Below are 15,957 nucleotides of genomic sequence, written 5' to 3' on the forward strand. Positions count from 1 at the left end.
CTGATGAATAGAAAAACAAAAGGTGGTATATCCTTAGAATTGAAAAACTACTCAGCATTAAGAAGGAATGACCTATTGATACACCCTGTAACATGGATAAAAATCAAAACCATTGTGCTGAGTGACCGAAGCCAGGCAAAACAGGAGTGCATCCTGTACAATTACATTTACATGACATGCCCTGAAAAGGCAAACCTGGGCTGAAGTATAAAGAATGGACTTTTGAGTCTGGACCTAGGATGGCCCAGATGAGACATGAGAGCAGTGTTAAATGTTTGAAGGGCTTTCATGCCAAAGGGAGCTTGGAGTTACTACACGTGGCCTCAAGGGAAAGAACTACCATTGGTAGGAGGAAGGTACAGGGAAAGTATATTTCATTCTTAGCGAGACATTTCAAAAAGAGCCAAGACTGAAGGCAGGGAACTTCTTGCCAATAAATAAGCATAAACTAGACGAACATTTGGCAAGGGAGAATGGAAAAATGTGTCAGAGAGCTCATCTATTAATTTCAATTCTGAGATACTAAGACTTAAATTATGTAATACATTCTCACAATTCAACACCAATTAAATTACAGACTGCCAGAGTGTTAAAGCCAAGCAGTTCCTCTTTCATTGCTCAGACACAGTTTTCAAATTATTTTCATCTTGGGGTTAGCCAGAGGAAATCCCTTCAAGGCCTTTGCCATCCATTCTTCTTCCCCACCACACTAAGGTTGCATGTCCCAGGCCATCACTGGTCTGCAAAATATCAAGGCAGGCAGAGTTCTTAGCCATCTAAGAACTATGGAAGTAAGGAGGGAGACGTGGGAAGATACCCAGCTCCACAGTGTTCTTGATGACATTCAGGCCAAACTGTCTGCCATGCACAAGATTCTGTAAGTATGAGAATGGAAAAGAAAGAGCCAAAGAAGAGAGCCTACAAAGCACATTTGTACGTTGTCTCACTGTGGGGCCTGGAATATCTAGGCCAGTGCTAACACAGAAATCTCTGTGATGACAGAAATGTCCTAGATCTGTGCTGTCGTATACAGGAGCCACTAGTCACAGTGGCTATTGAGCACTTAAAATGTGATTAGTGTGGCTGAGAAATCAAATGTTTACTTTTATTTAATTTTAATATAAATAGCCACACACAGCTAGTGGCTATTGTACTGGACAGAACAGCTGTAGGGCAATGAAGCCAAATCCTAGACATCACATGCTTTAAGAATTTTAGGGACCTAGAACAGGAAAGCAGCAGGTTTCAGGAGCTAGTGTATCACCCCAGGCATTTGCCCCTTCCTTTCCTCACCCACTAACTCTATCTCAGTTCAGAGCTTTCTCGGCTGACACCAGAGTTCCTACAGTGACCTAATTGTCCTCCCCGGCTTCAGCTCTATGCCTTCCAGACCATCCTTCTGACTACCTCCACATGAATCTTCCTAAAACTCCATTTTGATCAAGCCACCCCATTAAGGTCTGAATTCTCAATCTTATCCCAGATTCTAACTTTTTTTCTCAGTGGAAACAAATACAAACCCTTCTCTGCAGTAGCCACCATATTGTATGCTTTGGCAATCCCATATCTGGTAGTTTCTTTTCTTTTCTTTTCTTTTTTTTTGAGACGGAGCCTCACTCTGTCGCTAGGCAGGAGTGCAGTGGTGCAATCTCGGCTCACTGCAACCTCCGCCACCTGGGTTCAAGCGATTCTCCTGCCTCAGCCTCCTGAGTAGCTGGGAGTACAGGCATGCACCACTATGCCCAGCTAATTTTTGTATTTTTAGTAGAGACGGGGTTTCACCATGTTGGCCAGGTCAAGAGATTGAGACCATATCTGGTAGTTTCTAAAAGCATCCTCACACTAATTGTGTGACATTACATGAGTTAAACTCTGAATTTCTGTTAACTCACCTCTAGAGTGGGGTAATGCCTTGCAGATATGTTTTGAGCAGAAAATGAAAGAATATATATTATAGTGCTCAGGACAGTGCTGCCATCTGGCAGATGTACAATAATTAGTTAAACCTCACTGACTATTTGAGTGAAAGGAGCAGAAGAAAAGTAGACTCAGAATGTGTATGAGTGCTATTGGTATAGTTTGCAATTTTGGTATATATAGTGGTCTTTAAGTTTTACAAAAACACAAAAGAGACTATGTTTTCACAACTCCACATTTAAAGAACCTATGGTAAAAATATGTTTTTATAAAAGGAAATAATGGAAGTTTTTGTAAATTCTCGCCATGTTAAGAGCCATAAAATCTTTCTGGGGCTCATAAACCAAATACATTATATTCAGTTCAGCTTTATAATTCTATCTACAAATAATTCTTGCATGCCTACAAGGCATACGTTCTCAGGAATGTGTGCTCAATAGCAACCAGATGAAAGCACCCAGGCTCTGCTTGTCTGGACCAGAGCCCCAGGGCATGTCCTCAGGCACCACTATCCTCCTGGTATTTAAAGGGAGACCAGTTTGTGGAGTCCTGAGCCAATAAGCCCCGAAACCTGAAGAAAGCAGATTAGTTTTCATGAAAACCTTGGAGACCTATCAAAGAGGATCCTCTGTGTTAGATTTAGAGGACTGTCTGTATATCAAGTCTGTGACTATCTCCCAACCACATGCACTTTCCCCATGTGGACATATGTGTTTTTAGGTTTGTTAGGCCAGGAGTTCCCAAACCCTGGGCCATGGATGCATACCAGTCTGTGGCCTGTGAGGAAACAGGCCATAGAGCAGGAGGTGAGCAGTGACTGGGCAAGTGAGTGAAGCTTCATCTGTATTTACAGCCATTCCCCATCACTCACATGACGGCCTGAGCTCTGCCTCTGGTCAGATCAGCAGCACATTAGATTCTCATAGGAGCACAAACCGTATTGTTAATTGTGCATGCAAGGGATCTAGATTGCACACTCATGAGAATCTAATGCCTGATGATCTGTCGCTATCTCCCATCACCTCCAGATGGGACCATGTAGTTGCAGGAAAACAAATTCAGGGCTCCCACTGATTCTACATTATGGTGAGTTGTAAAATTATTTCTTTGGATATTACAATGTAATAATAATAGAAATAAAGTGCACAATAAATGTAATGAGCTTGAATCATCCCAAAACAATCCCCATCTTCGGTACATGGAAAATTGTCTTCTGTGAAACTGGTCCCTCATGCCAAAATGGTTGGGGATTGCTATGTTAGGCTATTCAATAGTGTGTTAAAAGCTTACCATTTTCAATGAATTGCCTCCAAGTATTTCCCTATTTCCTGCGACCAAAACCAAACAAATGAGCAATAAATTTTGAAAAGGAGTTCTAAACTTTGTGGAAAGAATAACTGACCCCAAGTGCTATTTATCCCTCTGGCAGAAAATAGCTGATCAAGAGGTTCAGAGGTACAAGCATGCAAGCCAAGCAACATGATTACCGCCATCACATCCTTTCCTGCAAAGTGCACTGTGCTTCTGCCCAAATGTTATTCCTATTTTATATAAAAATATATTAATACAGAGAAAGCCACTTTTATCATTCTCTATTGCAATTTTTTAATGTCTCTTTCTTTAACAGGTTGATATGATTGCTAAAAGAAGGGCTGAACTTATATTGGAGAGAGATAAAAAAAGGAGGGAGGTAAGTAATTTTTTTTTTTTTTCAAAACAGGGTCTCACTTTGTTGTCCAGGGCAGGGTGCAGTGGCACAATCATAGCTCACTGCAACCTGGAACTCCTGGGCTCAAGGGATCCCCCCATCTCAGCCTCTCAAAGTGCTAGGATTACAGGCGTGAGCCATCACACCCAATCTCTGCCTTCTGTCTTAAGACACCCTTGTAACACCTTTTCAAGGCTGACCCTCTTGTAACCTGATTTCCATCTGTATAAAAATGTCCAGCCAAACAAGAAGAGAAAAAGAGGAATAGCAGAAAATACAACTTGCTACAAGTGCAACCACATGTCACCCTGGTTTGAATATGCTGAACTTCCGTACAGAGGACTGCTGATATTATACAGTGCAACTGCAACTGTGGGCACAAAGCATTGCAGAGGAGGGGCCAAAGTAATTGTTGCTTTGTCAAAACAAAATATTTACAACCAAAAGTAGATAAAAAACCATTGGACCAAGAAAATTATGGCACCATCTAAGAACCCTCCTCTTAATTATTTGCCTCAATTTTCATTCATTTATTCATTCAGTCCATCAGCAAACATTAATTGAGATTTGTGTCTGACACTGTTTCAAATACTGGCAAATCAGCCATGAGCAAAGCTTACAGAAATCCTAGCCTCATTCTAATGCTCATTTCCCTCATCAAACATGTTCTGAAAGTTTACTCTGTTCAAGATGTCATGCTAATGTTTAAGATCAAAAAGATGTCCTAAGCTGGAATTAAGTATAGTTAACTAGTTTAAGCCCTTGTGAGTCCCCAGTGGTCCCCTTCTGAATCACTTCAAATGTTTCAGCATGAAGGAGTCCAGGATTTGCAGTTAAACACACCTACGCTGTATCCATTCTCCAGTTCTCGTTGACTTTGTCCACTGCTCTCCAGTGCCTGGTGGAGTGCTGACACATGTGACATTCAACTTCAGTTATTTCTCTGAGGTTGTATAACATTGAGTAAGTCACTTAGCCTCTGTAAACCTAGGGCTTTTTATTGTAAAATGGGAAAAATTAATACACTTAGTTTCCCTAATTAATAATAATTTAATTTCCCTTTGCTACTCTTTAGTTAAATCTTCTTTTCTTAAGAATTAGTTTTCAGGATAAACTTTAAATGTTCTTTATAATTTTTTCATTTGTTAACATTAGAATGGTGTGATTTCTTCTGATTTTTCATTCGGAAATTCAATATTCTATGTAGAGGTTAAATAGGATTTTGTAAGCCAGTTCTCCTGAGACTTCATGTTTGTAAAATTGGCTGTGTATCCCACAAAACTGATACAAACAAACTCGCAACACAACTCCTGAGATTTTTGTTGAATTAAAAATTAAAACTGTATGTGGGTTTTTTTTTTTTTCAACTCCTTTGATGGAAATTTTATATGTCCTGCTACTGACTCAGACAATAAAGCAGACAAAATGTAGCATCTCGGGGATGAGTTAGTGTGCTTGTTACTATTGGTTAGTGTGCCACCTTGAGTGGCATCCATCCCGACTCCACATCTATCCTGGAGTTCACTTTCATGAACAGATCCAGGGGGTTTCTCACATTTGCCTTTCCTATGCAGAATATGCAGTTCCGTGACTTGCCTTTTTCACACTAACTGGGGAATCCCAGGCAGAGAAAGCCCTTCCCAGGTTTGTCTTCTTGCCCTAAACAAAATCATTGCCTTTACTTTCTTTTTAGCACTGAATGGGACATTTCCAACGTTAGAAATCACTTCAATATCCCAGGCACTACTTGCATTAATTTCCTAGGGAAACGTCGCCATCTTGTGGACCTGTCATCTCAGAATGTGACTGTAAGGCAGCCCCTGGCCTTGCTTGTAATCGTTCCTCTCTTCCCGTCCACCGGCTCCATCTCTGGGTCTCTATTAGGTGTTGGGTAGCCACTGGGAGGTGAAATCAAGGGAGGGCCAGGGCAGGGAGCCCAGGGAGCAAGTGAGCACAGTGTCAGACTGCACCTTGGTGAAGAGTAATAGAGACACATCGATCATAGGTACTGACTGAGTGAAGGTCCAAGTCAGGGTCCACACAGGTTGAAACAAAGGTCGGGACCAAGTACCATGCCAAAACCATCTCCAAGATCCTCTAGGGAGAAGACAGAGTGTTTAGACCCAAAGGTTGATACACAGAGGGCTCTTCAGGATGAAACAGCAAGCAAAAGTGTACATGGGTATACGGGTTGGAGACAGATTAAAAGCGCTGAAAACCAAGTAGTTCACAATAGCAGCTCCACAGGCAACATCAGTCACACCACAGCATAATAAAGGAATCTGGGGATCTAGATAATGAGCATCTGTGTCAGGAAGCCCTGAGAACTCTGACAGGTCTTTTATTTCTTCCATTTCTTCATGCTTTCCTCTTCCGTCCTCTAATTATGAAAAAATCCATCACTCTCCTGGCACAAGCTTCTATCCAGATGTGTCTTCCCCTGTCTTCCTCTACCAATAGACAGTAGTAACACAGCTTACCCCAAATCTAGTCCTGTCTCTCTGAGACTATGAATTTATTTGCTTTCTGCTTGTCCCCTCTGTTTTCTGTTTCTCTGTTCCCCTTTTCCATCCTTCTTTGGATTATTTTAATATATTTAGAAATTCATTTTAATTATCTATTGCCCTTTTTTCTTTTGAAAAGTGTGTAAAAATTTTATTTTTTCTTTTTCAATTTGTATTTTAGTTCAGAGGGTATATGTGCAGGTTTGTTACATGGGTAAATTGCATGTTGCCGGGGTTTGGTGTACAAATAATTTTGTCACTCAGGTAGTGAGCATAGTACCCAATAGGTAGTGTTTTGACCCTCACTCTCCTCCTACCCTCTACCCTCAAGTAGGCCCCAGCGTCTGTTGTTCCCCTCTTTGTGTCCATGTGCACTTGAAGTTTAGCTCCCACTTATGAGAACATGCAGTGTTTAGTTTTCTGTTCCTGTGTTAATTTGCTTGGGATAATGGACTCCAGCTCCATCCATGTTGCTGCAAAAGATATGAATTCATTCTTTTTTATGGCTGCATGGTATTCCATGGTATATATGCGCCCCATTTTCTTTATCCAGTCCACCATTAATGGGCACCTAGGTTGATTGCATGTCTTTGCTATTGTGAATAGTGCACTGCATGTGTGCATGTGACTTTTTGGTAGAACGATTTCTATTCCTTTGGGTGTATACCCATTAATGGGATTGCTGAGTTAAATGGTAGTTCTAAGTTCTTTGATAAATCTCCAAACTGCTTTTCACAGTGGCTGAACTAATTTACATTCCCACCAACATTTCCTTTTCTTCATAACCTCACTAACATCTATTATTTTCTGACTTTTCAATAATAGTCATTCTGACTGACATGAGATAACACATCACTGTGTTTTTGATTTGCATTTCTCTAATGAGTAGTGACACTGAGCATTTTTTCACATGCTTGTTTTCTGTGTCTATGTCTTCTTTTAAGTGTCTGTTTATATCTTGTGCCCATTTTTTAATGGGGTTGTTGTTTTGGGCTTGTTGATTTAAGTTCCTTGTAGATTGTGGATATTAGACTTGTGTTGTATGTATAGTTTGCAAATATTTTCTCCCATTCTGTAGGTTGTCTGTTCCTTCTGTTGATAGTTTCTCCTGTGTGAAGAAGCTCTTTAGTTTAATTAGGTCCCACTTGTCAATTTTTGTTTTTGTTGTAATTGCTTTTGGAGACTCTGTCATAAAATGTTTGTCGAGAACCAAAACAGCATAGCACTGGTACAAAAACAGACACATAAAGCAGTGGAACCCAGAAATAAAGCTGCACACCTACAATCATCTGATCTTTGACAAGGTCGACAATAACAAGCAATGGGGAAATGACTCCCTAGTAAATAAATGGTGCTGGGATAACTGGCTATCCATATGCAGAAGAATGAACCTGGACCTGTTCCTTTTACCATATACAAAAATCAAAATGGATTAAAGACTTAAATGTAAGACCTAAAACTATAAAAACCCTAGAAGAAAATCTATTGCCTTTTTAAGTATACCTCTATGCTTCATTTTTTAGTAGTTATGCTAGAATTACAAATACATCCTTGACTTTTCACATTCTACTTAGGGTCAATATTACTCAATGTAATATTGTATAAACCTTAGAACTGTCTAGCTCCGTTTGCCTCACCCATCTCCAAACCACTAACATCCTTTATGCTCTAGTTGTGATGTGTTTTACAACTGAATACATTACAACCCTCTTAGGAAATAGTTCTAATGCTTATATTAGTCACATGTATTTTCAAAAAATCAATAGGAAAGAAAGCCTTGTTTTACATTTATCCAGATATTTACTATTTCTGATGTTCTTCATTCATTCCTCTGGTGTGATGGAAATCAGAAGGATGGGAGTGCTGGACATCTGAATTATTGTTCACCTACTGTGCTTTTCTTTTCTCTGTATCTTTGCTTTTTAACAGTTTGGTTATGATGTGCCTACATATCATTTTATTCATATTTAGTTTGGGGCCCACTAAGCTTCCTTTAATCTGTACAGTTATGTCTTTTACTAAATTTGGGGAAACTTTAGACATTATTTCTTTAGACATTTTTTCTGCCTCATTTACTCTTTGTCTTCTCCTTATAATACCCCAGTTACACATAGGTTAGACCTTTGCTGTTATTCCACATGTCCTGGGAACTCTGTTGATTTTTTTCCGTCTTTTTTCTCTCTCTTCTTTAAGGTAAATAATTTAAGCCCAACCAACAATTTTTTTAATTTCAAATATTGTATTTTTAGTTCTAAAATTTCCATTTGGTTTGTTTCTATATTTTCTATTTCTCTCCTAAGATTTCCTATCTGTTCATTTATTACAAGTGTATTTTCCTTTTCCTCTTTGATCATTGTAATAATAACTGCTTTAAAAGTTCTTGTTTGGTGATTCTAACACCTGGGCTGGGTATTTGATTATTATCTTTCTTCATGAGGATGGGTCAAATTTTCGTGATTCTTCGTATTTTGGGTAACTTTGGATTCTATTCTAGAATTGTAAATGTTATATTGTGAGGATTCTGGATTTTGTTATATACCTCCAAAGAGAAATGAGGTTTTGTTTTAGCATTCAATTAACTTGGTAAGATAAACTTTAAAATTCTGTCATGCCGGCCGGGCGCGGTGGCTCAAGCCTGTAATCCCAGCGCTTTGGGAGGCCGAGACGGGCGGATCACGAGGTCAGAAGATCGAGACCATCCTGGCTAACATGGTGAAACCCCGTCTCTACTAAAAAATACAAAAAACTAGCCGGGTGAGGTGGCGGGCACCTGTAGTCCCAGCTACTCGGGAGGCTGAGGCAGGAGAATGGCGTAAACCCGGGAGGCGGAGCTTGCAGTGAGCTGAGATCCGGCCACTGCACTCCAGCCCGGGCGACAGAGCGAGACTCCGTCTCAAAAAAAAAAAAAAAAAAAAAAAAAATTCTGTCATGCCAGCAATGAAGAGCAGCTCTGTGTATACTGTTCTTGAACTGCCCATATGTACATGGTTCACAGGCTAGCCAGAGTCTTGGACAAATTGAGTTTGGTATTCCCTTCTCTGGCTCTCTCATCTCTGGCATTTACCCTCACTCTCCAGTGGCCCTGGTTGTGGCTCCTTTCTCTGGTTGCTCCATCCAGAAAGTCAGTTGGCTTTCTACCAAAGTTTTAGTCACACTGAACCACCACAACTCTGAAACTGCCCTCTGGGCAAATGCACAAAATTAGAAAACTCACCCTATGCCATTTGCTTCCTCCAAATTTTGACTACTCTTCAAAATCTGCTTTTCTTGTTCCAAAGACCTCAAATATAGTAGAGAGAGAGGAGTGTTGTTTACAGTTTATTATTATCTGCTAGAGGTTAAATAAACTTATTTCTTCATATTTGAGGCAGATCTTCAAGACCATGAAGTTTAGAATATACATCTTCCAACTTGAAGACTAAGAGATGCATGATATCAGGGAAAACAACACTCTTCTACAAGATTAAATGACCATTTACAGAAAAATGAAAACCTTTTTTCCCCTGGGAAGAATTAACCTGAGAGTCTCTTAAACGGTCTTTTGTGAAGAGTTTTAGGATATTTTTAGGATTTTTTAAAATCAACATTGTACTATAGGTGTGAGCCAAAGCAAAGTAAGAAAAAGAAATAGCATACATATTAAAAAGTAAGAATAAAACTCATTATTTATATATAATTTGAATATCTAGAAAGTGTAAGAGGGTAAATTGCAGAAAAATTCCTTAAGGTCACCTCTACCAGCCCTTCACTTAATAGCGACATTTGCCCTATACAGAAAAAAGTTAAATAATGAAATATTTCTAAATATTCTAAAGGGATGAAATAATCTGTCTAGAAGATTCTAGGTCCCCAGAATGTTGGTTGATACCCTTCAGTTTTGGGGCAAGGTCCAGGCTTCCTGCATCTTCTCATCTTCACATCTTAAATAGCAATGTGATACAACATTACCTGCTCATATACAGACAGCATGCAGTTGCTCTGAACTAATCAATTTAACCCTTCATTTATAAAAATGAATAGCCAACCAAGGATTACTATATACTTGAGGAAAATCACCAACAAAAGGAAAACCCAACATAAACAAACAGAACAATTGATCATAAAACAAGTGAACAACCCAGGAAACATCATTAAATATTAAAATAATTTCACTTTCTCTCAGAAAATTCAAGAAGAAACTTGTATCCATAAAACAGGAAGAAGATGCTATAAAAAGTCGGAGAACAAAAAAGAGTTAATGAAAACTAAAATAAGTTAAAAGTTAAACTGAAAAAAAGGAAAAGTCCAAGAAGTTTCTCAAATGTAAAAAAAATGCAAGAGTTAGGAAATATGAAAGAAAAAAACTGAAGATCTATAGGTCAATCCAGGAAGGTCAACATCCAATATGCATTTCAAAACAGTGGAAACAGAAAATAAAGAAGGAAATAATCTAAGAAATGTTAGAAGAGAAGTTCCCAGTATTGAAGAGAGCAGGAGGTCTTCAAGTTGAAAGGGCCCATCAAATGCCAAGCAGAATAAATAAAAAGAGATGTGCATTAGACACATCCTTATGAAATTTGAGATTGGCAGGTTTAAAGAGAAGCTCCCACTTGTTTCTAAAATTTTTAAAGGATATCTACAAAGAAATGGAGGTAAGATTTGTATCAGACTTCTCAGTAACAATACTGGATAGTAGAAGACAAAGACAATGCTTGCAAAATTCTAAGTGAAAATGATTTTCAGCCTAGAACTCTGTACTTAGCCAAACTGTTTATAATGCGAGAAAATGAAATGGAAAAATTTTCAGATACTTAAGGTCTCTGAAAATTAGCCTCTTTTATATTCTTCCTGAAAAGAGTAGCCAGTTGATATGATGAATAACACTGCTTCTGCTCACAAAACAAACAAACAAAAAAACCCTAGAAATATGGGGGTGGGGAGAGACAATAAGAGTATTATTCAAGGCCGGGCGCGGTGGCTCAAGCCTGTAATCCCAGCACTTTGGGAGGCCAAGACGGGCGGATCACGAGGTCAGGAGATCGAGACCATCCTGGATAACACGGTGAAACCCCGTCTCTACTAAAAAAAAAAAAAATAATACAAAAAACTAGCCGGGCGAGGTGGCAGGCGCCTGTAGTCCCAGCTACTCGGGAACTTGGGAGGCTGAGGCAGGAGAATGGCGTGAGCCCGGGAGGCGGAGCTTGCAGTGAGCGGAGATCTGGCCACTGCACTCCAGCCTGGGCGACAGAGCGAGACTCTGTCTCAAAAAAAAAAAAGAGTATTATTCAAATATGGGGCAAATATAATTGTAGCATGATTTTGAATAAGAAGAAAAAATGATGTTTGGTCTTGATACTAGAAACATTCTACTTAGGGTAGTGCATGTTTCTTTATATAAAATTGCATTTCCTGTATTACTAACTCTGGCTGTAGTGAATAAGGGTTACATAATTTAACATAGTAGGTGCTGTTTGTTGGATTTCCATATTCAGAATCAATCAAATTCTGTTTGCTTGCTTTTAATTTTTAGAATCAATTTTACATGAAACACCAAATACTGAACTCCAATTATGGGACAGGGACATAAATGTAATAATATTGGAGACGAAATACTTAGAAACTGAAGAAAGGGAGACTTGGAAGGAAGAGTAAGGACATCCTCTTGACAGGGAATCAAAACAGACATCTGAAGAGAACAGCTCAATAAATAGAGATTCGGGGAGAGTATTCAAAGTTACAAGCACTCGATTACAAAATAAACAGCGAAAATATGACTAAAACTGGGCAACAGGCAGAAAGAGGAGTGATGTAAGTTAGCTAAATTTCTCATCATCACTGGCAGGAAAGAGGAACCAAATATCACAAGGGTCAAAAGTGATTACCATTTACTGTTTGTTTTATTACTTTCTAAACTGGTTTCTATAGAAAAAAACACACATTTTTTAAATAGAAGAATGATTGAATGAACTGTGATACTACGAAATACTATGTGACTGTTAAAAATATTAAGATGCAAAGAACAACAGTGAAGAGAAAGAAACGCATCCAAATAGGAAAAGAAGTTAAACTATCTCTTTGCTGACAATGTAATTCTATACCTGTAAAACCCTAAAGACTCTGCCAAAAGGTCACTGAAACTAATAAACAACTTCAGTAAATTTTCAGGATACAAAAATCAATGCACAAAATTAGTTGCCTTTATACCAGTAACATTTAAGCTTAGAGCCAAATCAAGAATGCAATCCCATTTACAATAGCCACTTAGGAACTTAAACAATTGAACAATCAAAAAGCAAATAACCCCATTAAAAAGTAGGCAAAAGATGTGAACACTTTTCAAAAGAAGACATACACGCAGCCAACAACATCTGAACAAATGCTCAGCGTCACTAATCAGCAGAGAAATGCAAATCAAAACCACAGTGAGATACCATCTTACACCAGTCAGAATGGCTGTTTTTTTTTTTTTTGTTTTTGTTTTTTTGAGACAGGCTGGAGTGCAGTGGTACCATCACAACTTACTGCAGCCTCAACTTCTAGGGCTCAAGCAATCCTCCTATCTCAGTCTCCAAGTAGCTGGGACTGCAGATAGAAGCACACTTAGCTATTTTTTTATTTTTTATTTTTGGAGAGACAGGGTTTAACCATTTTGCCCAGGCTGGTCTCAAACTCCTGGTCTCAAGCAATCTGCCAGTCTCAGCCTCCCAAAGTGCTGGAATCACAGGTATGAACCACCATGCCTGAGCTAGAATGGCTATTACTAAAAAGTCAAAAAACAACAGATACTGGTGAGGGTGCAAAGAAAAGGGAATGTTTATACACTCTTGAGGGGAATGTAAATTAGCTGAGCCACTGTGGAAAGCAGTTTGAAGATTTCTCAGAGAACTCAAAACAGAAATACCATTCGACCCAACAATCCCATTACTGGATATATATACAAAAGAAAATAAATTGTTCTACCAAAAATACACATGCACTCATATGTTCATCATAGCCCTATTCACAATAGCAGAGACATGGAATTAACATAGGGGCTCATCAATGATGGACTGGATAAAGGAAGTGTGCTACACACATGTATAATACTGTAGAATACTACATGGCCATAAAAAAGAACAAACTCATATCCCTTGCAGCAATGTGGATGCAGCTGGAAGCCATTATCCTGAGCAAATTAACACAGGAACAGAAAACCAAATACCCTGTATTCTCATTTATAAGTAGGAGCTAAACACTGGGTACTCATGGACATAAAGATGGCAATAATAGACACTCAGAACTACTAGGAGGAGGGTTGGGGACAGGGTTGAAAAAATAACTATTGAGTACTATGCTGACTATCTGGGTGACACGATCAATCATACCCCAAACTTCAGCATCATGCAATATACCCTTGTAACAAACCTGCACACATACCCCTGAATCTAAAGTAAAAGTTGAAATTATTTTTTAATTAATTGAAAAAAATTGAGATGTATATTCTGATATGAAAAGAAATTTAAATATATTGCTAATTTTTTTAAAGTTGTAGAAAATAAAATAATCCCCCTTATGTTTAAAATACAAGGTAATTAAATATATATATATAGTAAAACATTTGTAAGGATCCTAACCAAATTGTTAACCAAAGTTAATTCCAGGTAGGAGGGTTGAAATAGGAGTGTGATGAAAGACTTCTACTTTTTATCTTACACAATGCTATATAATTTAATTTCTTTATAATAAAAATGAATTTCTTTTTAAAATTGTACAATTTCAATTTTTAATAAAAAGTTGTAGGAGCTATTCAGTGGAGCCAGAGAGGTGAGCATAAGTTCATCTGGAACTAAGATGTCCCAGCTTGTAGTGTAGACCTATCCCACTATACTTGCAATAATCCTTAGAAAATTAAATATCAGGTTAGAAAATTGACAAGATATAATAAAAAAAGAACAAGTCATAAGGAGACTAAATGATCTCAAATTTCTTTGAAAGGAACCAGAACTGAAAAACCCTGCTCCATAGCCAAACTCCTTTTGGAGAAAGGGGAGCTTGGGCAGGAAAGGGTCCTTATGCTCTCATCTTCCTCCCTGCACTCACAAGCCCAAATCCCATCTCCAGGCACTTTTCACAGGACCAGAGACCTGGTCATTTAGAACGATTAGGAAATAGCCAGAAAATTGCAGGCAAGAGACAATTTGAAGGCAAACAGTGGAGAGGGGCCTCAAGGGAGGGAGTGTTGAGCATTATTTAGAATTACAGTCCTTTGTAACCCCCCATCCCTTCCCATCCAGGACTCTCATCCCAGGAGTCTAGATAATTCCCAGGTTTCAGGCTGGAGGGCAGTTCTCCAACTGAAACAAGGAATACTACAGGGAGAACAGTGTGGAGGCAGTGCAGGAGGATGATTATTATAGGGCTCAGTTTTGTGCAAAGTGAACTATAGCACTTAAAACCTACACAATACAACTTAGTACCAATATCCTGTCATGGTCTTTAATAATCATTAATGTATTATTCTCATTTTCTCAGATAGGCTATAGCCTCTGAAAAGGCATTTGCTCTTCTATTTGTACACTGCTTTACACAAAGTGACAGTAATAGCTATAAGAGCATAATAATAGCTAATGTTCACATACTTACCATGTGCCAGATACTTTTCTAATGGCTTTGCATGTATTAACTAATTTAATGCTCCCAGCAACCCTGTGAGGTACTTTTATTATTCTTATTTTACAGATGAGGAAACATCTTGTCCCAGTTAAGACAGCTAGTGTTTCATATTCTTTGAACTGCATTAAATATTGTTCCTGAAGATCATCAAAAACATGTAACATTCTGACAATCATAAACATAAATAATATTTAATATTTTGTCTCTGTATTTATTTATGGGACCACTTTGGGGCCAGAGTCTTGAAAGTATTAAAATTCTGAGTACCAAAGAAATTTTTAAACAATTTTTCCAAGATGGCAGGTTGGAGGCAGTGTTAGCATGCCTCCCCACTTGGAAAGACAAAATAATGTGTAGAGATTCACACTATGAACGTTTTTCCAAGAAGCAACATAGGAACTGAACAGGAAAACTGAAAGAAACCACAGACCCTTTGAAAGAAGCAGCGGGCTACAGCCTACACTAGGAGCCAGGCAGAAAACTGAGACAGTGAACCTGCTCCACATTGAGCACACTGCTACTACAACCAGCAACTAAGAAAGCCATCATCTAAAGACTACCACCGAGGAACTCATGCACAGAGCCTTCACCCCTGAAGGAACCCAGAAGTTACAAGCAACTATAAACATAAAGTCACATCCTCAAGGAGAAAAAAAAGAAATTTAAAAAAACCAGTCAAATCCAAAATAAATTCAAAAATAATTAGAAGAAATAGTCTACCTAAATGAGAAGGAACCAGAAAAATAATTCTGGCAACATGACAAAAAAGGGTTCTATAACACCCCCAAAAGTGTCAGATATATAAAACCTTGTTGCGTTACTCGATGAATGTCAACATACAATACCGACCAATATCAAGCCATTACAAAATATTCCAGATGATTTGTTAATAGTGTCTTTTGTTACATATTTTACATGTATAGTAAAAGGGAATGTTTTCTTCCTTAGAATGTTGTTAGAGATGATGAAGAGATTAGTGAGGAAGAACTAGAAGAAGACAATGATGATATTGAAAACATCCTTGAAGATGAGTTTCCAAAAGATGAGGAAGAGATGAGTGGTGAGGAAGATGAAGAACAAGAAACTGATGCAATTGAGCGCCTGAGAGGTGAACTAGGAGAAAAATTTGAAGCAGATACACACAATTTACAAATAATACAGGTTATTACTTTTCCTTCACTTTTTATAATTCAAAAA

At 38.3% G+C, this 15,957-nt stretch overlaps 1 protein-coding gene across 1 annotated transcript in view; it reads left to right on the top strand.

Moving 5' to 3' along the window:
- Nucleotides 1–15,957, top strand: part of AK9 (adenylate kinase 9) — a 184,121-nt gene that overhangs the window by 143,864 nt on the left and 24,300 nt on the right. The window contains exons 29-30 of the mRNA XM_030928725.1: nt 3,545–3,607; nt 15,709–15,921. Coding sequence (XP_030784585.1) covers nt 3,545–3,607; nt 15,709–15,921 — 276 coding nt within the window. The remainder of the gene's footprint in view (nt 1–3,544; nt 3,608–15,708; nt 15,922–15,957) is intronic.

Source organism: Rhinopithecus roxellana, chromosome 4, assembly GCF_007565055.1.
Source record: "Rhinopithecus roxellana isolate Shanxi Qingling chromosome 4, ASM756505v1, whole genome shotgun sequence".
Classification (NCBI taxonomy): domain Eukaryota; kingdom Metazoa; phylum Chordata; class Mammalia; order Primates; family Cercopithecidae; genus Rhinopithecus; species Rhinopithecus roxellana.